Source organism: Lycium barbarum, chromosome 9 (assembly GCF_019175385.1).
Source record: "Lycium barbarum isolate Lr01 chromosome 9, ASM1917538v2, whole genome shotgun sequence".
Taxonomy (NCBI): domain Eukaryota; kingdom Viridiplantae; phylum Streptophyta; class Magnoliopsida; order Solanales; family Solanaceae; genus Lycium; species Lycium barbarum.
In genome coordinates, this window is record NC_083345.1 from 121,370,382 (window position 1) to 121,393,275 (window position 22,894).

A 22,894-nucleotide genomic window follows, 5' to 3' on the forward strand; every position below is an offset into this window, starting at 1 on the left:
TTATTAATGTATCTCCCACTTAATGCCATTAGCAGACTAAGGAAAACTCTAGCTAAGCTAGAGAATATTGCCAACGGGTGCCTATTTCTCCAGTTTTGTATAGGGGTGGTACAAGCGACTACCTAGTGTCATTTTCAGTTAAAAAATAAATAAATAGGTGGAATAGGCAGTTTTTCTGCATGTTATGAGTTATTAGGTACCATTTGAAAAGTCGTAAGGAAATAGCCAGAATTTAATTGAAAACAAAATTCGGATAAAAATACCACTACTTAAAATACGGAATAACTTACAAAGGTCTGTGCCAGGTTTGAATCCCATGAGTTCTTCTTTAGTTTTGAAACTCCTGCAATTTTTTGAACCCAATGGACTGTTTCTTGGTTTTGAACTTATAAAGGCTTGAAACCCATAAATTCTTTATTGATTTTGTAACTCCGCCAAATTTTTTAAGCAGATGAATCATTACTTGGTTTTGAAATTATAAAGATTTGAACCGCATGAATCCTTCCTTAGTTTTGAAACTCCACCAAAAATTTAAACCTAAAGCGTTACTTGGGTTTCACTTGTTAATTCTTCGAATTCCAGCAACGTTTGCTAGGGTGTTTCCATGTTTTAGTTGGAGTATTTCTTATCTAAAACTTTTTTCGTGTCAAAAGAGTGGCTAAATATTATATATAATTCTTAAAATAGTGACTAATATTCGATAGCAGGTGTGCTAAAATGGCTATATACCTACTTAAAGAGCCCAAAACAAATTATTGATTTACCCTCAATTCCATAACATTTTTTTGTGCTGGTTACCCTTCAAAGGCACTAGTCTTTAATTTTTACCCTTCACCTAATATCCTGAGGTTCGAACCCAGCTCAATAAAAAGAAAAAAGGAATTTCACAAGGCAAAAGTTTGTAGCAAAGTTAGGCCTATTCGGCCAAAAGTTAGGCTTTAAGGCAAAGGTTTGCCTTAAGGCAAACTTTTATCCAAAACTAGGCCTTAAGGCAAACGTCTGCCTTAAGGCCTAACTTTTGCCCAAAATTAAGTCTATTTGGGCAAAAATTAGGCCTTAATGCAGAGGTTTGTAAAATTTTAACTAAGTAAAAAAAAAAAATTGCCTAAAGGCTTTTCTCTCCCTTAAGGTATAGTTTGAAACTCTGCTTGACGCAGAGTTTTGCATGCAAAACTCTTCTGTCTTGCGAATCTAATTCTACCATGAGATTTTTTAAAAAAAAAAAATTTTGACTGAGCGAGAGTACGATCTCGAAACCAAGAAATTTTTAGCGAAAGACAAAAATTAAAGACCAGTGCCTTTGAAGCACAATCGGGCAAATGATCCATAACATAAAGGAATGAAGTATATCAATCATGACACTTTAGTGGCCTAAAAAGAGCCCATGGACTGTTTAGAACGGCCCGATATTTTGGCCCATCAAGAAACCTTGCTGGGTTCAGTTGCACTTTTGTCCCTATTTTGTGCTGGTCTTTACTTTTGGTCCTTCAAAATAGAACTTATTTTATGCCTAGAGGGGAATAAGTTACGCATCATAATATTCACAAGTTATGCCAACTCCCTTAAAGAACTCTTCCCCGCTAAGATTAAGTTCGATTTTGAAGGACAAAAATTAAAGACTAATTTGAAGGCTAAAAATTAAAGACCAGTCCATTTGAAGGCCAAACCGTGCAATTACTTCAAATAGGGTTGTTCATGGGTCGGTTTAAGTTAAAATCAAAACCAAACCAATCTAATCGGTTTTTAAATTATTAAAACCAAACCAAACCAAACCAAATATAACACATATCCATCGGTTTGGTTGTAGTCACTTTGGTTCAGTTTGAGTTGATTTTCGGTTTTTTAAGAAAACTAACAATATTTCTCTCTTTCATGTTTTTTTTTTTCCTACAACTGGGAGAGAATGTTTTATGCTTTTCCAACTTATAATTCATTATTACCTTTTTATTGTGGTAGTTATAGTTTTCTTGGATTATGGAGAAAATGTCTTAAGATTTATAAATTTTAATGAAGTGAATAAAGTTTATAAGAAATACAAAAAATAAATCTAGGTAAATCTTATAGCTGTTTCTTTGAATAAATGAGTTTGAATTTATGGATTTCGTTTTTAAATGGACTTAAGGTATAAAGTTCATTAGCTTATTAGAGATAAATAAAATTGTACTTAAAAACTATAAAAATTATTTAAAAGTATTTATAAAAATTAATGTATTGCATATATATATATAATTATAAAAATTATGTATAAAATATATCGGTTCGATTTTTTATTCGGTTTGCTTTTAGTAAAACCAAAACCAAACTAAATATTATCGGTTATTAAAAAATTAAAACCAAACCTAACCCAACCAAAGTAAGTATCGATTTATTTAATCGGTTTGGTTCAGTTTTCAGTTTGGATCGATTTTTAACTAAACTATGAACACCCCTCTTCAACCTTGATATGTAGAAGAAATTGCACGGTTTGACCTTCAAATGGGCTGGTCTTTACTTTTTGTCCTTCAAATGGGCTGGTATTTAATTTTTGGCCTTCAAATGGGTTGGTTTTTTATTTTTGTCCTTCAAAAATTGAACCTATGCCTATCGGAAAATAAGTTCTTTAAGAGTATTCGACATAACTTATGAGGTATATTATGATGCGAAAATATAAATTTATGCCCGCGGAAAAGTTGTCTGTGTTGAGGGACAAAAATTAAAGACCAGCACAAAATAGGGCCAAAAGAGCAACTGACCCTCTTATCTATGATTTATTTGGTAATTTTGTAGTCCAATTATTTCTCTTGTTTTTCAAGGATTTATTTATTAGAAGCAGAAGTGAAGTTTCAGAAATGACATGCATATAGAAATCTTTTAACTGATCTCGGAAGTTAAAAAAAAAAAACTATCAAATGAGACACAATAAGAACCACCATTAATTTGATGATAGTAATATATATAATAGGAAGTAGGAACAGTCAAATACCAGTAATTGCCAATTAGTATACATTGTTTTCCAAAAGAACCAAATGTGCCTATGACTTCAAGTATCTTCATTGAACAACAATATGTTACTGGAGGGAAAAATCATAGTACCTTCTAGTTAATCTATGTAAACTTCTATTTCTAGTACACACAATAAAATCATAAACAATCAACTGAAATTCAATCCACTTGTAATATCAAATCAGAATCTATACACTTTTAGTCTGTATATGTTATTCGAACTCTCCAAAAATACGTCAGTATTCATATCGAATGCTCCAAAAATGCATTACTGTTGAAGGATTTAATGTGCAACTGTTGATTATTTTAAAGAATTTTAGCAACATAGGTTTTCAACAATCTTGGGCATAGAAGTCATTGGTCTCTTTAAGATTGAGCTTGAACAAAGAAGAACAATCATTTTGCATCAACCACAACATGTGCTCAAACAACATAACATCCACATCCACAAAAATCACTTTATTTTCCTTATTCTCATTCACTTCCCTTCTATCTTCTTTCTTCGTTACCATTTCAATCAAAATCCTAAAAGGGCTTTCTTCCAACACAAATGCCTCCACCAAGAATTCCCTCTTCTCTTTCCCCACCACGACCGTCACCTGATCAGTATCTGAATCTCCATAACCATTTTTCGAGAGTGGCTGGTAACCTAACTGGCCCGAGCAACGCCTTTTCAAGATTGATATAGGAAGAATTATGCAATCCATTATACGGCGAAGAAGTTGCAAAAGGTTCTAGCTAGGAAGTTGTGTGTTTAGCTAACTACTTTGTATATGAGATATTCTTGAAGGTGTTGGATTTGGTTATAGTTGTTATTTGACTTGTAGTTTGATGATGAAAGAGTTATTAAATGAGGGTGTGCATTGAATTGGCCAGCCAATGGCTAATGAGATGTGTATATATATATATATATATATGCAAATAAATTAAAGTAAAATACTATGGGTGTTAAGAACTAATTTTTGAATAACAATTGATGTAAATTAATTTCAATGGTATATTTTGATGGAAATTGAACCGTTTGAGTGAAAAGATGGTAGGAATGTGGAAAGTGACAGACAATTTGACAAATGGTGAGGCCAATGGGGTAGGCAATTTGGGGCTCATAATGTCGCATCAATTATTTAATCAATTGTGTAACGATTCAGACGTGAGTCTTTTTTATGATTCAAGCACGTGTAAACACTATGACGGAGGATAGGGTAGAAGGGGATTAGTAGTACTTTCTCTTACTGGACCAGTATTATTTCTGTCAATTTCTAGTATTTTTATTTTAGCATTCGCATGCCTCTTATTCTTAGTTTTCTATCGCTACTTGTTGTCCTTTCTGCTTTAGTTTTTTTTTGCTATTTTGATGTTGCTTCCGTGTCACTTGAGCCGAGGGTCTATCGGAAACAATCTCTGTACCTGTCAAGGTTGAGGTAAAGTCTGCGTACATTCTACCCTCTCCGATTCCACTTGTGGGACTACATTGGGTATGTTGTTGTTTTGTCCAGATCTTGTGTATATATATATATTAAGAAATCTACTAAATATCCATAAATATTTGACCGTGGACTTATTAAACCGTTTTAGAAACTCATAAACTTCAAATTTTGAATCCGCGTCTATATAAATTATTATCAATAATAAGTGACAATGAAATTTGAACAGAAGACAATGCCACGTTGAATTACGTGACCATCTTTATCTAAAAGTTTAAATTAACAGAGATAACATACGTTTACTTAATTATATTTTTGGCATTAATTTTTTACAAACCTGTTTTAAGTAATATAGTAGCCTCTCTCACTATCCAATAATGTATCTTTTTCCATAAAATGGTGGAAAATGGGTTAAATTTGCTTAAAAGAAGTGGATATATACTTTGGACAGTAAAGTTTCATAAATTTTGTCATCAGTTTCTCTTTCTGATACTCCAACTAATTTTAGGCCAATTAGCAACTGCAAATAGTTGAGTTTCAACTAAATCAAACATTACCAAATAGGAACTAGCTAAAACATTACTTAGCCATCAAACACTAATGCTGGCAAGGTTGCAGTTTTCTACGACTAGTGAATACGGGTAAAATTCACAAATAATCACTTTTCAATTTCGATAACTGAATAATAGTTTCTAGCATGGTGTTTCGAATTATACAGGCCACTATATGGAGTTTGAATTCTACATTAAAAATTGGGTGGAATAGTTAGTTATTGAAGCCTGAATCAATATTTAGCCACAGTTTTAAATATAACTGAAAATAGCCTCTGTTGGGCTAAAACGACTCACAGATACTCTTAACATGATGTGATATTGTTCGCTTTGGACCAAGTCCGCACGGTTTCCCCAAAAAGTCTCACATCATTAAGAGTATCCAACACCTTATAAGTAGCTCCTTTTTCTATTCAACTATCAATGTGGTACTTTGTTCGTACACCCAATAATCTCCCCTCGAACTAAGTTCCACATGACTCATCACGGGTCAGAGATTTAATGTGTCTTTGTACCATCCACACCGTCAAAGTATTTACGGTCACCGAAACCCAAAGGCTGTGTATGTGTCTTCAAAGCTATGGGTAAATGTCGTAAACCAGCCCACAAATAAGCAAAGGCACTAAGCCGGGCCCCATGCCAGATTCAGCCATCTTCATACTCGTCTCGCCAAACCATTGGTTCTGATACCAGTTGTTGGGCTAAAACGGCCCACAGATACTCTTAACATGATGTGATATTGTCCGCTTTGGGCCAAGCCTGCACGGCTTTCCCCAAAAGACCTCGCATCATTAAGAGTATCCAACACCTTATAAGTAGCTCCTTTTTCTTTTCGGCTATCAATGTGGTACTTTGTTCACACACCCAACATTTAGTTTAAAAATTAAATTTGGACAAAAATATCCCTAGCTAAAACTCGGTACAGTTCCAATGCGCGGTATTGGAGTTAGAAGCTTTGGCAAGTGGAACTCCTAACATATTGTATTGGGGTCCGAAAATTTGCTAAGTTTCAAACTTCACGAATGTTTCATGGAGTTCAAATCCTAGGAACGATTTATGGAGTTCAAACATATAAATGTTCAAACTACTATAAAAAATTTCTGAAGTTCTTCCATGTTTCAATTAGGGATACTTTTGTCACTGTGATATCTCAGCATTAAAAAGTAGCTAAAGCACTAAATAGATTTTAGAAGCTGGCTAAACCTTAATTAACTGTCCAGAAATGATTATTTTTTAATTTCTTCTAATTCCGCATGTCAAAATCTAAAACATTATCATAAAATTTCATTTCATCTTGACAATACTGCAACCAGAACACTAATGCGGGTGTAGACAATAAAATTCGCGTTGAGAAAATAATAATCCAGATAGGAAATATAGTAACAATCATAGTATTAATTTGATTTCAAATTTGAGTGTTACAATCTCTATGAATCCTCTGATTCTTCGTTTCGATAATAAATTCAAGGGCTTTTGAGCTTGATCTTGAACTTGATGGATTTGATCTTGACTTGTACTTGAATTCAAGGGCTTGAAACTTAATTTTGAATTTGGTGGTCTTAATCTTGAGAACTTGTAGAGAAATACTTGCTTGTTTGAAACTTGGAGCTTGTAAAGTAATCTGCAGCATTTGATCCACGAGCTCTTTCTGCTTGTTAGAATTTTCTGGTCTTTTTTCTGAATTATGAGGCCCCTATTTATAGTTGTAAGATGGAGGAATTGTGATAAGGATGAACTCCTTTTGACCAATCAAATTGAAGTTGACATGGCGATAATTTAATTGATACGGACATGTCACTTGTACATGTGATGCATTTTCATTGCCTTGTGATTTGACTAGAAATGTTGTGTCATTTTGACATGTGGCATAATCCAATTGACTCCTTCGTTTGACATGGCATGTCACGCCATTTGACATGTGACACAAAACTGAACCTCTAAGAAGATAACACATCTTGGGCTTAACAAAGTGGACTCATCATTTATAGCCCAATTAAATGAGCTAGCCCAATGTATTTGGACCGTTTTAATTAAATTCATATTTATTAGACTTAAATATTCAATTATATTAGCCCATAATTTTTTTTTTATGGGAGATTGACCTATATATACATAATAAGAAAAGTATTTACGAAATATAACGAAGCTTTAGTTTACAAAATATAGCAATAGATTTCTTACAAAATGTATACGAAATTTTCGCTCCAGTTTTTTTTTTTAAATTTATTTATTTAAAAAAAACATTTTTTAAAAAAATAATTAATTTTTTTTCTGCTCAAGGTTTAAAGGTTTAAAAAATTGCTCAAAATTTTGTGTATGAAAAATGTATGAAATGTGTATATCTCGCTCAAAGCTTAAAGTTCGCTCACAATTTTGTGTATGAAAAATGTATGAAATGTGTATATATGGTTCAAGGCTTAAAGCTTTCGCTCAATTTGTGTATAAAAATAGTATGAATTATGTATATCTCGCTCGAGGCTTAGAATATCACTCACATTTTTTGTATATAACGTTCATGTTAGGTATCTAGAAAATTAATGCAACTGCAACAACATTGTATACAACATTCATACAATATTTAAAGCTTAAAAAAAGCGCTCAAAATTTTATTTATGAAAAATGTATGAAATGTGTATATCTCACTCGAGGCTTAAAAAGTTCGCTCAAAATTTGTGTATGAAAACCATATTAAAAAATTTCGCACACATATACACATTTCATACAATTTTTATACACAGAAAATTAACTGAATTTTTTAAGCATTGAGCTAAATTTTTTTAAATATATATTTTTTAAAATAAAATTTAGTTTTTAATTTTTTTTTAAAGTATGAAAAATGAAGATCCGTTATATTTTGTAAATAAGAAAAAGTATCGTTATGTTTTGTAATAAAAAGTCTTAAGTAGGTAGCCTATGTCATTTTTCCTTTTTTTATTTAAACTAATATATTTGAATATAATCCAAATTTTCTGTAAATTTAAATTTAATAAAATTTCGTTATTCACAGCTGGCATTGCACTTTTGGCCAACTGGTTAATGCTGCCTATTGTGCGTATCTAATTAACTAGGACCTCTTCTTTGTCATAGTCAACCTTAATCACCATTTGTGTTTGTTGCTGTATTCCAGCAAATTTTGACTGTCAGATAATCAATTTCCAACCAACTTGACTAGTGACTTATGGGAAGTTTCTTTTCGACGTCAAGCTCTAACTCTATCCTAAAATTAGGAGTGTTCATGATTAGGTAAAAGTCAGAGTTTTCGAATTGAAATTGAACAAATCGAGATCGAATTAAATAGAAAACAAAAGGAGGTTAACATAATCGCCATCAGTGATAATAGCATGTTTGGCCAAGTTTTTAAAATTTGCTTATTTTAAAAAGTACTTTTCAAAAAAGCACTTTAGCGAAAAACAGTTTGTGTTTGGTCAATTAATTAAAAAAGTACTTTTGAGCATTCATTAGTGTTTGGCCAAACTTTTAAAAAGTGCTTCTATTTGTATTTTTTCTCAAAAGTACTTTTCAAAAAAGTGCTTTCGGGCAAAAACTATTTTTTTTAAGCTTCTGAAAAACTGTTTCTGCTACTCCCCCAAAACACTTATTTTCTCCCAAAAGCTTGGCCAAACACTTCACTTTTTTTCAAATAAGCACTTATTGAAAAAATAAATACTTTTGGGGGAAAATAAGCTTGGCCAAACAGGCTATAAATCTACCTCATATATGTGATTTTTTTTTCTTCTTCTAAACATTAAGGGACGGATGGAAAAATTATCGTATATTTGTAAAACCTCGACATTTCCGTGTATTAGGTGCCCATCATTTTATTTATGTCCACTTAGCACACTACTCGTATAATGTTCTTTCCACGTGGGTTTTTCGAAAGGATAAATGCACAAAATTCTACTCTAGTCTGATGACGACGTTTATCTAGGAGAAATGGTTTTGTAAGTTGTAACCCTTTATAAACTTCTTTTTAGTTTTATAACGTTTTTATAATAGACCTTTATATTTTAAGCATAAGAGATCGAAAAAAATAATACATAAGAGGTATGAAAAAATAATTTTCTTCTATTCGAATGGTAAGAGGGCAAAAGATCTTATTTTCTCGTTTATCCGCCATGTTTATTATTGACTTACACGTGATGATATTCAACTTAATATGACACTTGTGTTCACGATGGGTTTTAAGTGATAATATGACATTCATTTGGTCGTCTATGACCCTTTTATTGCGGTGTAAATTCATACCAAACGCAACTCAAACTATACAAATTGAAAAGAGTAAAACATAATCGTACTTAATTTAATTAAATTTGACTTGGATTTAGTAATTTAAGAAATTGAATATCAAAAATATCAAACCAAATTTTTTCAAAAATGTACTGAACCAGCTGCCGAACACCCCTAACTAAAATTACCTAAGTTTATCCTCACTTAATAGCTCAGGGTTGGAAAAGAGTCTAGTCTAGAGAGATAGAGAGAGAAGAGATTGTATGTATGTTTGTTTCTTATTTTCCTTTTTGTTTTTCAATTTTTATTTTTATTTTTTATTTTCACACTTATGCTCTTAAATTACGTGTATTATCGACACGTCAACTCATATGGATGAAGGTTAATGCCAACTAAATTTCATTTTCTGAATTAGAAAATAAGGCAAATATGAGAGGACAAGGTATATCCACTACAAGAAAGAAGACATTTGCCAATAAAACTTTTTGTTGTAAAAAGTATTTTTGGCAACAAACATTTTTTGTTGTTGCATAAACCTTTCCCATAGGCTGTTATTGCAAAGGTGTGCAACAATAACTTTTTTGTTATTTCCAAAAATACTTTTTGCAATAAGAATCAATATATGACAACAAAATTAAATTGTTTGGCAACTAAAAATGTTCATTTTTAAAAGTTTCATCATATATGCCAATAGTAAAACTAAGTTGTTGCCAAATATTAAAATTTTGCCAACATTGTTTTTTTGTTGCCAACAAGTTGTTGCTATTCTGTATTTTCTTGTAGTGGTAAACGGCTGGAGTAGTTTTGTTGCTAACCTCCAAACAAAATCGACTTTTTTTTTTCCAAAATAAAAAGTGTTTGTTCTAAACATACCAATTAAAACATCAAATTTTCTCATGCATCTGTCACGACCCAACCGGAGGGCCATGACAGGTACCCGGAGCTAACCTACCGAGCACCACCTAACATGCTTCTTATAATCATATCTCAGTGGACCACATGGCTAACTCACAGTTGTCATAATCTGTACGGGCATGAATTCTCAAATAATAGCTCATCCATATGATCACCATCAACTATGCCCATATATATGTATATATACACACAAGCCGACAAGGCTACAAAAATGATATTCAAACTATGAACCGGTAAGGTTGTAGGACGTCTAACTATACACATATGTCTACGAGTCTTTATATAGAGCACAAGAAATCATAAGGACAGGACAGGACCCGCCATGCCCAAATATGTTCACAAAAGAGTAATACCACGAGACTGGAGCTCCGAAGTAAGTGGAGCGCTCCTGAGACTCCGCTGATGATGCATCTAAGGATCTGGTCCGTCTTCCGGCCTACCTGCAGGCATGAACGCAGCGTCCACAAGCAAAAGGACGTCAGTACGAATAATGTACTGAGTAGTAAGGCATGAATTGCAACATAATAGCAGATATGGAAAGTAGCATGATATAAGAAAAATAACCTGTACATCTGAATGCCTCTTAAGGCGAATGTCATGCATGCTCAGCTTTAGAAAAATAAATCATCTCATACATACATACATATATAGTATACTGCCCGACCATATAGGCGCGGTGTTATCATCATGTATATATATTGCTGCGGAGCGTGCAACCCGATCCATATATTATATCATCATTATATAAATGCTGCGGAACATGCAGCCCAATCCATATATAGATATTGCTGTGGAACGTGCAGCCCGATCCATATATCCCGCGTCCGGGATGATATCATAAGCTGCCCACTGCAGTGATGTGTACATCTATGTGTCTGCCCGACCCCCTATAGCGCGGCGCGGTGTGAGAAAATACATACATATATATAAAGCATGCATGAGAGCCCAAAGGAAGCATTACTGTTCTATCGGAGTGACGTAAGGTCGATAAACCTCCGATTATCATTATGGAACTATCATCATGAACATATCTCACCTCGAAAGAAAAGAATCATAAGATGAGATCAACATCAATAATATAATCAATCATACAGCAAACTCAATAATATCATGAGAACATTAAGAACTATAAGCTTTGTTATTGTCACGACCCAAACCGGAGGGCCGCGACTGACACCCAAGACCCTACTCGGCTGAGTGCCATACTACCATTCTATTCATAAGTCACAACTTTTGTGAACTCTTAAATTATGAAATGACGCTTCCGTCAAGTAAAACATGAAAACTCTTTAATAAAACTCTTTCATCATGTTAGGGACTTCTCCCTTATCGTTAAGTAAAAAAAAAAAAACCTTTAGTCACAATAAAATCTTTAAATCAATGCATATGAACACATCGACCTACATGGCCGCTTTACACAACTGTCGACATCTCGACGCACTATCCACAGGACACTGTCTGCAAAGTCTCTAATATGTAACAAGATACCGCAACATAAGTTAGGACAGAGCCCCAACATACTCATAATACATCTGACTCATGGACATACATAAGTACTCTGACTCGGCAACACTCCAAACAGAAATGGAGCTCACCAATCCAGCTGATATCCTGGGAATATCCTATAGCAAGTGTCCTCTACTCATCTGTATGCACCTGTGTGGCATGAAACACAGCGCCCCCATGCAAAGGGATGTCAGTACGAATAATGCATCGAGTATGTAAGACAGAATTGAAACAATATATCTCCACTCGAATGATAAAAGAGTAATAGACTCAATCTGTACCTGTAACCCATATTGATAATCATGTATGTGCATATGAACTTTTAATACATCATGAGTGTATGTGTATGTGTGTATATATATATATAATGCATACCTTCGCCCTGCTCGCAGCCCCTTCGGGCATAATAGCATAATGGCCCTATAGGGCAGCCCCTTCTGGCATCATAATCATCATATACCAGCTGATCAGGTGGTTTGCGTATATAACGCCATAGCCCTTCCCCTTCCTCTTAAAATCACGTCGTACATATATATGAGTGTGCAAATGCATAATAATCTTTGTAAAACATCAAAAGACTCCCTTCGGAGCAACTTTTAGTTCAAAATGGGAACTTCTTCCCCTTTTCATTTGTCTCCTTCGAGACTTAAAAATCAAATATGAAATACATATGAATAAAGGAACCTTGTGAATGCCCCCTTCGGGATTTAGACACCATTATGGAAACATACAACTTATGGATGCCCCTTCTGGACAAGAACAACACCAATACCATCATAAGAATGTGAACTCCTACATCTAGGAGTGGATTCATTATGAATATCGTTACGTTTCGCACTTGTCATAGATCATGCCAAAATGATATAAGGAATAGCCTCAACATACCTTTTTGGTCTTCTACTACTTAACGCTTATCCTTCCAAGCTCGTAATCTACATTCAAGAGAATCCATACTACTGTTAGGCTTATCGTCATATGCTTATCTTAAGTCTTCAAATTAAACCCCTTTAGAATCTACCAAAATTCGGGCAGCATCTCCCTTGTTTATATCCGTAGCCCGAAATCACAATACCAACAATCAACACAACAATAACAACAACACTAACACCAACAACATCATCAACAATACCAAATATTCCATAAAATATCCCACATGATGTTTATCAACATACAATAACAATATACACTTCCTTTCTTCCCAATCAAGGAGCATAATCTCATCAACACACCAAAAACATTAGATACCATCCATGTACATGGAAATTATCCCAACTACACGGCTACAACATGCTCAAAACAGTCTATAAACTCAACAACTATAACACAACACTTTATGACCTTTCCTCCATAACTATTTTCACTTTTGAAACTTGCTAAACCTTCAAATCAACTCAACATAAGAGATAGGATGAAGAACATACCTTATACTTGAAGAAATTTAGCCACACCAACTTTCTTCAAGACCAAACTCACCACAACCTTAAGTAGAAACAAGAACAATCACTTTTCATGAACTAGTTTGGTGTAATCTTGTTGAATTCTTGATTTATGGGGTTGTAAGTGTTTAAGAGAAGTGTATGGATGTGTCTAGAACTCCCAAGAAGTGTAAATGATGAAAAAAAGGGAATAATAGGGTATTTATACCCTTTGAACCAAGTGGGGCCCGCGGGGAAGTCATTTGGCAGCTTAGAGGCTTATCTTGAAATGCCCATAACTCCCTACTCCGATGTCGTTTTGACGAACGGTTTGTTGTGTTGGAAACTAGACTTTTTGAACTTCAATTTAGGATTTTGTGTCACTTTAAAACTCATGATATACCAGGAGATATACCCCTCTAAAGTTGACCCAAAATTTCTGTCCAAAATTCTGCCAATTTTTTCCAAATTTTTGACAAACTTATTTTCTTCGATTTGCTTGATCCCAGAACCTCTAGACACTTGCTTAACATTTGTTAAGAGTATTACTTAACCTTATAAGGGTTCCATGACCACTTCGAGCTTACGTTAGTTTACTTACAACGCAAACGACGCGAAATTTTTTGAGTTGTAACAGGTATCTTTAGAAATGGGATCATCATCATCGTGGAGAACATTTATCATTAATATCATAAGAACCTTGAGAATCATGAGCTTCTAGAATTTCTAGGAATGTGGATATTAAGGGTATCATGTATAGGTCCACAACAAAGGAATCATGCCTTAAGAAAGAAAGGGTTAACCTTACATACCTTTATGCCTTCTTAACTGCTTAACGTTCTCCTCCCAAGTCCGGAAAATCTACATTCAACAGGATTCACACTAAGGTTAAGTCTTGAAAACATTCTTAAGTTCAAACTAGTACAATTAACGAACTAACGAAATTTGGGCAGCATTTCCCCAATATCTTCTACTTCCTCCAATCTTCAAAACAACTCCCAAACCACAATAAAACATACAATTCCATAATCAAAAGATTACATTCAAATTATACTCAATTCAATCCCAAAACTTCTTTTCATAATCAATCCATAACAACAACTTCATATAACCCCTTATACACTTGTATACAACAATCCCTGAACATCATTATTATCCCTCATAACAAGATTATGCTCAAAACATGCTAATAATTATAAATCAAGTTAATTCACAACTCAAAATATCCTCAAATGCATATTTGAACTTTTCCTCCAATTTTCTTCTCCTCAAATCCTTACATAATTACCAAACAAACTCATAAACATGAAACTAAGATGAAATCTTACCTCAAAATTAAAAAACACTTCAATTCCATGGTTACTCCACCTTAAAAATACTTACCCAAACATCTTCAAAAAGAGGAGACAAGGGTATACCTTACTTGGAAACCCTAACTACTTTAATCTTTGATTTAGGCTTGGAAATATGTTTGAATATGTTTTGGAGAGGTTTCTAGAGCTCTCTAGGACTTGGGAGTGTGTTTAAAATGAAAAGGGATCATCATACTTAAATTCTGGAAATTTCCACCGACATTGACTTATATGGTTCGTATAAGTTGGTCGTATAAAAATACGGTTCGTATAACTCGGTCGTATAATATTATTCGGGCCGTATCTTTGGCCTTGTATCTCAGATTTGCAATCTGTCAGCTGCATTGGAAAGGAGACTTTCTGAACTTCAATTTACATAGGTTATAGATTCCATAACTCCTCCTATTATAGAGATATGCCTCTCTCAAGTTGGACCAAAATTTCTATCCAAAATCCTACCAAGTTTTTCCAAAATTTCGACAAACTTAATTTGTTCGATTCGCTTGAACTCAAAACCTTTAGATACTTGCTTAACACTTGTTAAAGGTATTCCTTACCCTTATAAGGGTTCCATGGCCTCTCCGTCTTACGCTAGTTTACCTTTGACACAACCGACGAGAGAATTTTCGAGATGAAACATTGTAAATATATATGCGGTCCATATCCTTGGTTGTATAACATTATACGACCAACATTGTCACACCCCGACGAGGAGTATGACAGGCTCCGACTCGTAAGTCGAAGTCACATGACTTATCTGTTACTTGGACATCACATACCATAACTCAAGAATGTCTGTTCGCGAAAAAGGAGCCAACATAAAGGTATTCGATAAATCAACACATATATACACATGCGGACCGACAAGGTCGCTACAACATCAAGTATATCTCAAAGCCGAGAAGGCAATCAAAACATATCAAGAAGCCAAAATAAGGCCGACAAGGCCATACATAATATTTACATATCCCACAATGTCCATGAGCCTCTAGGAGTGTACCTATGAACATATATTACACCAAAAGAAAAAATACCAAAAGATAGCAAGCCCGGAGTAGAGGTACTTGCTAGCACCGCTGAAGCTGGGAAGTCCTACTGTGGTTGCTCTTCAACAAATCTGTCAGGACCTGCAGCACGAAATGCAGCGTCCCGTGTAAAGGGACGTCAGTACGGATAAAAGTACTGAGTATGTAAGGCAGGAGGGCAACAACTCAATTAAGATAAAATGGGACATTAGTATAGGCAAAAGAAAAATCCAACATCTGGAAGTAGCACAAAATGCAATGCATGATAAAATCATTTGTATGCTCTTATGTATATATATATATATATCTGTATATAATAATTAGTATCCATGCCCGGCCGTAAGGCTCGGTGTCATATATGTAAAATCATGCCCGACCATTAAGGCTCGGTGTTATCATCATTAGCCCGCGTCCGGGGCAATATCATAACATGCCCACTGCAGTGGTGTGCGCATCTACGGGCCATGCCCGACCGACTATAGCATGGCACGGTGTAGTAAAATAGTGCAATACATGTATATATACGTATATACCATTATTGGACTGGACTGAAAAAAAAGAACTGCGCAGAGTTCCGCTTTCCTTCCGCGTTGCGGAAGAAAAGCACAGAGTTCTGAGGGCTTCCGCTTTTCTTCCGTGATGCGGAAGAAAAGCGCAATGTCCTGAAGCTTTCTGTACAGAACTCTTTTTTCCTTCCGTATCACTGTTCTGAGGCTGGTTTTGAATGAGAAAATCAAGGATCTGATTCTTGGCCTTTCGGGGTGACATAAGGTCGTTAACCCCCGAATAGTTTATGGAATTAATCTCGAGTCCAAAAGAATAATCGATGACGATGAGCGAAATAATGTCTTCAAACCAATCAAACAACAAGACCTTAAGATTGAAATTACAAGCATAGGAATGAAGTGACATTTGTTATGGAACGCTCGTGTTTATGTAACAATTGGATTTATGCCAAAAAAAAAAAGGGAAACGAACACCTTACATACCTTATCCATCGAGCCACCCCTTAAAGAATTCCTTATATCGAGGCTTGCCCTTCGCCCGAGCCTATATATATATATATCGAGAAATATATCATTAGTCACACCTTCATCATAAATCCATCAACTTATAAGTGTTAATTATGGAAGACCAAATTTAGGTTACGAAAATTTGGACAACACCTCCCCTATATCGTCGACTTCCTCCGAATACTAAAACAACTTCCAAACAATACCAAAAACATTGACAACAACATCCTCAACATTCCACAAAACAAATATATGTATTTCCATACAAATCCCTCCTTAAACTTCATCCATAAACCAACAACATCAATACAACAAACTACAACCTTTATTCTTATAACTATTTCCTTAATCAAGGTTGATAAGGGGAGAAATTCAAGGATTCATACCTTATTTTCACCAATATGGCAAGATCTCCAATAATCACTTGTTCCCAAGCTAACTCTAACACAAAACGATATGATAATCGCGACTACAAGTTGTCCGGTCTTCGATTAGTACCCCGGAGCTTGAATTGTTCTCAAGATTCTCACTTTTAGGTGATATTTAAGACCCCTTTAGTTGCTGAATTTTCTGGAACATTTTAGAGGGTTTTTGGATGAAAAAAATGGGGTTTTAACCCTTTTTATAAGGGCTGGGGTCGGCTGCACTGTAGCAGTGCTGCTACAGTACTGTAGCGACCCTATTTTCTGTTCTGTCAGTTCAGTTTGTAACGTCTATAATTCTCTACTCCGATGTCCTATCAACGTGTGGTTTGTTGCATTAGAAACTAGACTCAACGAACTTCATCTTAGAATTTTGAAACACCTTAAAACTCCTAATATTCATGGAGATATACCCCTCCAAAGTTGACTCAAAATCCTGTTTCAAATTTTTCGACACACTTAATTTCCTTGATTTGCTTGGTCCCCGAGTGTTACATAGATTATTATATGAACTCAAACCCGTGTAACCATGAGTTGAATACGCCACGTCTAGACTTAACCAACTAATGCCCAATAGATTCCACGTACGCGACTACAAGGTGTAACATTCTCCCCCCCCCCCATTTTTAAAACATTCGTCCTCGAATGTTGGAGTAGCCGAGGGTTAATAATTTGTACGGAACGTTAGTAAGGTATCTCTCCTACAACTCACAAGTCCTAACCACCAGTCTTACCTGATATGGTAATTAATGATGCGCGATTATACGATGATTAGAATAATATTTCTCATCCTATTAAGCTTCAAGGAGGGTTTAAATAAAATTCTTACCTTGTAAGTGCTTTGCGGATGTAGCCGAACCTTGCAATAATTCTTTCGGAGTAGTATCATTTGTGACGGGGAATAAATGGGGATACTTGGACGTCATTTCTGCTTCGGCTTCCCATGTCATCTCTTCCTTATCTTTACTCCTCCACAGAATCTTCACTGAAGCCACGTCCTTGTTTCGGAGTCTGCCGAACTTGTCTATCAAGAATAAAAATTGGTTCTTCCTCATATGTCAAATTTTCTGTAACTTGTATGTCATCCACAGGTACGATTCTGGATGGATCTCCAATACACTTCCTAAGCATGGACACATGGAAAACTGGATGAACCGCTTGCAGTTCTGATGGGAGCTCCAATTCATAAGCCACCTGGCCTACCTTTCGGATGATCTTATAAGGTCCGATATATCGGGGACTGAGTTTCCCTTTCTTACCAAACCGCATCACGCCTTTCATAGGTGATATCTTTAGAAACACCCAATCACCTACCTGGAACTCTAATTCTCGTCGTCGTACATCTTCATAAGATTTCTGACGGCTCTGAGCTGTGCACAATCGTTCCTGAATCAGCTTTACCTTTTCAATAGCCTGATGAACAAGGTCTGGCCCAAATAAATTCACTTCTCCAACTTCGAACCAACCAGCAGGAGACCTACACTTCCTACCATAAAGAGCTTCATATGGAGCCATTTTGATACTGGCATGATAGTTATTATTGTAAGCAAACTCTATCAAAGGTAAATGATCATCCCAACTTCCTTGGAAATCCAGTACACAAGCTCGTAACATATCTTCTAAGGTCTGAATGGTCCGCTCAGCTTGACCGTCTGACTGCGGATGGAAAGCCGTACTAAGATTTACTCGAGTGCCAAGACTTTCCTGAAAAGATTTCCAGAACTTTGCTGTAAACTATGTGCCCCTGTCTGAAATAATTGACAGCGGAATGCCATGAAGGCGCACAATCTCCTTAAGATATAGCTTAGCATAGTCTTCAGCAGTATAGATAGTTCTTATAGGCAGGAAATGAGCTGATTTAGTTAACCTGTCAATAATCACCCAAATAGAATCGAATTTGTGACGAGACGGGGCAATCCTGTGACAAAATCCATATTAATCACTTCCCACTTCCATGCTGGGATCTCCATTTCTTGTAATAACCCACTGGGTTTCTGATGCTCGATCTTCACCTGTTGGCAAGTAGGGCATTGAGCTACAAAGTTAGCAATATCTTTCTTCATGTCATTCCACCAGTAAAAGCCCTTGAGGTCATGATACATCTTGGTGGACCCGGGATGAATTAAATACCGGGAGTGATGAAATTCTGACATGATCCTGTCCCGAAGCCCAGTTACATTTGGAACGCACAACCGACCTCGATATTTGAGAAACCCATTCGAATCCAGTTCCAAGGCTGAGATTCTATTCTGTTGCACTCCTTCCTTAATGTTAATTAAAACTGGATCTTCATACTGTTGAGTCTTTACATCCGAGGCAATAGTCGATTGGGATATATTATGTAGAGCAATTCCAGTGTCTTCCGAATCGAGTAAGTGAACTCCCAAATTTGCCAAGCGATGAAGTTCTCTAGTCATTTCTAATTTTTCTGCTAGCACGTACAATAGACTTCCCATTGATTTACGACTGAGGGCATCAACTACAACATTAGCTGTCACACCCCAATCCCGATAGGGCGTGACGGGCACCCGACCCTTACTTAGAGCCGAGCGAACCCGCTGGATCTCACTGTACTCATAATCCTTAAGTCATGAACTGAAATGCATAGGGACAACTTTTAACAAAAACATCCTTTTTATCTTTCTCGAATCAAATAAAATTTGTAATCATACAAATCTGTAAAGTGATGCATAATGAATACATCGGCTTATAGAGCCACATACAAGACTGGCAGGCTACATACGTGCCTCTGTCTGCAAAGTCTCTAACATAAATCATTATACCATGACATGGATACTCTAACTCGGCAACACTCCGGAAAGAATTGGAGCTCGCCAATCCCGCTGGAACATCTTCTAGCAATGTCTTCTACTCATCTGTATGCACCTGCGCGGCATGAAACGCAACGCCCACAAGAAGGGGCGTCAGTACGAATAATGTACTGAGTATGTAAGGCATGAGTAACAATATAACATAGATATGAAAAGCAACAAGGAATAAGAGATAACCTGTACATCTAAATGCCTCGTAGGGCGGATGTCATGCATGCTTAGCCTTTTAAAAAAAACATTTCAATACATATACATAGTAACATGCCCGACCATTAAGGCGCGGTGTGATATATAAATAGTAACATGCCCGGCCATTAAGGCTCGGTGTTATCATCATTAGCCTGCGTCCAGGCCTCCCGCGTCCGGGGCAATATCATAACATGCCCACTGCAGTGGTGTGCATATCTACGTGCCTGCCCGACCGACTATAGCGCGGCGCGGTGTGAGAAAATACATACATATATATAAAGCATGCATAAGAGCCCAATCAAAAGCCACAACTATATCGGAGTGACATAAGGTCGGTAGCCTCCGATTGTATTATGGAATAATCATCGTCGCTTTGTCTCACCTTGAAGGAACAATTATTTTAAGGTGAGACTATCGATGAAGAATAGAATTAAGAGAAAACATAGAATAGGATCGTAAATCTCATAAGGCCTCAATTCATATACTTTGGAAGATTTAGAAATAAAGTCACCATTCATGAATAGATTGAGAAATCAATAAATAGCTCGACATTCTCATATCGTCATTGAAATCATAAACTTGAAACCTTTAAACATAAGATCATTCTCATCATAGTCATCAAAATGATATTCTCACTTTTGACATCATCGTTGTCATTGAAAAACATAGCCTTTGCCGTTATCATAAGATCTCACATAATCACAAACTTTGGTTTGGAAAATACGAATATTTTGGAAAACACTTCTGGAATATCAAGAAGGAAATTATGCCTTGGAATCTGGGACATTTAACTATTGATGACGAGGAAAATACGGAAGCATTTATGAAACCATAAACTAAAGATCATGCCTTTGAAAGAAAGGGACGAGCCTTAACATACCTGTAGGATAATTTCTCGACTTCCAACTTACTTCCCGTCTTGCGACCCTCTTAAGAATCATTCGTAGACTCGTAATCTACATATATAACCATTCATAATACCATTAGGATCATCGTCATACGCTCGTCTTAAACACTAAATGAAAGTCCTTTTAGATTCTGTCGAAATTCGGGCAGCATTTCCCCTGTTTATGTGCCTAGCCCGAAATTCCAATTCAATAACCAACAACATCAACAACAATACCAATAGTCGTAATATCATTTCCAACACCAACATATGCCATAAAACAACCCACACACTATTTTCCAAATTTCTCAACCAACCCACTTGTGATACAACTATTTAATAATCTTTACCTTCGTAAGGAAGTTGAAATTAATACCAACACATCAATAACAACATCCTCAACATTCTACAAGATGACTATATACATATTTTATCCAAAATTTTCTTCAAACCTCAATCCATGATTCAACAACCTCAACACAACAAAATATAACCTTTATTCTTACAATTATTTCTTAATCCATGTTGATAAAGAAAGAAATTTAATGATTCATACCTGGTATTTACCAAAGTAGCAAGATCTTCAATTTTTCACTTGCTCCCAAGTTCCTCCAACTCCAAAATGAAATCATAATCGCGTCTACGCATTGCCCGGCCTTCGATTGGTATTCCGTGACTTGAAATTTGCCCAAAATTCTCACTTTTATGTGAGATTTAAGAGCCCTTTATTGGCTGAAAAATTCTGGAACTTTTTGGAATGTTTTATGATGAAAAATGGGGTTTTAACCCCTTTTATATTAAGTTGGGTCGGTTTCACTGTAGCTACAGTACTGTAGCAGTACTGTAGCAGTACTGTAGCAGTACTGTAGCAGTACTGTTTCTGCGCGACAGTTCAGTTTGTAACGTTTATAATTCTCTACTCCGACGTTCTATGAACGAGCGGTTTGGTGCATTACAAACTAGACTCGACCAACTTCATTTTAGGATTTTGAAACGCCTTAAAACTCCAAATATACATGGAGATATACCCCTCCAAAGTTGGCTAAAAATCCGTCCAACATTTCTCAAATTTTTGTCAAACTTATTTTCTTCAATTTGCTCGATCTTGAAATCTTCCGAAACTCTTCCTACATGATATTTATCATTTATTATACATGATAATGGCCATGTTCTCGTGTTTCAAAATACTCTTTCCCGGTTACGACTTACGAGATGGTAATTCACCCTTTTTCTTCGTCGTTACATATTTCCCATGACTTGTACCTCCCCAAACGGCATGGGACGTCTCCGACACTCTATTAATACGGTGGTGTACATGTCATGCTCATGTTTGGAAAATACGGGGTGTAACATTAGCTTTGCCGGGATGATATAAAAGCTCAACATCGTAATCCTTTAGCAATTCGAGTCATCTTCGTTGCCTCAAATTCAATTCCTTTTGCCTAAATATATATTGAAGGCTTTTATGGTCCGTATAGATATCGACATGAAATCCATATAAGTAATGCCGCCATATCTTTAGAGAGTGGATCACTACTGCCAGCTCCAGATCATGAGTTGGATAATTTTGCTCATGTTTCCGTAGTTGTTGGGAGGTATAATCAATTACCTTACCATTTTGCATCAACACACATCCCAGACCAGTGCGTGACGCATCACAGTATACAGTGTAACCCTCAGTGCCTTCTGGAAGGGTGAGGACCGGGGCAGATATCAACTTATCTTTCAATTTTTGGAAACTCCGCTCGCACGCTTCCGACCATTGAAAGTTGGCCCCCTTCTGAGTTAATTTTGTAAGGGGAGATGCTATAGAAGAAAATCCCTCTACAAATCTTCGATAATACCTAGCAAGACCTAAGAAACTTCGAATTTCCGAAGCGGTTGTTGGTCGAGGCCAGTTCTTAACGGCTTCAATCTTCCGATCATCAACTTTAATACCTTCATCGGACACAATATGGCCGAGAAAAGCCACTGAAGTTAGCCAGAATTCACATTTGGAAAATTTCGCATACAGCTTTTGATCTCGCAATGTTTGCAACACCTTTCAGAGGTGATCAGCATGTTCCCTCTCCGAACGAGAATATACCAAGATATCGTCAATGAATACAATAATAAAAATATCCAAGAAGGGTCGGAATATGGTATTCATTAGTGCC

The 22,894-nt window shown here is 35.9% G+C and overlaps 1 protein-coding gene across 1 annotated transcript; it reads right to left on the reverse strand.

Moving 5' to 3' along the window:
- Positions 1-3,314: 3,314 nt before the first annotated feature.
- Positions 3,315-3,689, reverse strand: LOC132612275 (auxin-responsive protein SAUR77-like). The gene has a single exon (XM_060326576.1). The coding sequence runs from the start codon at positions 3,687-3,689 to the stop codon at positions 3,315-3,317; it is 375 nt and encodes a 124-aa protein (XP_060182559.1).
- Positions 3,690-22,894: the final 19,205 nt, after the last annotated feature.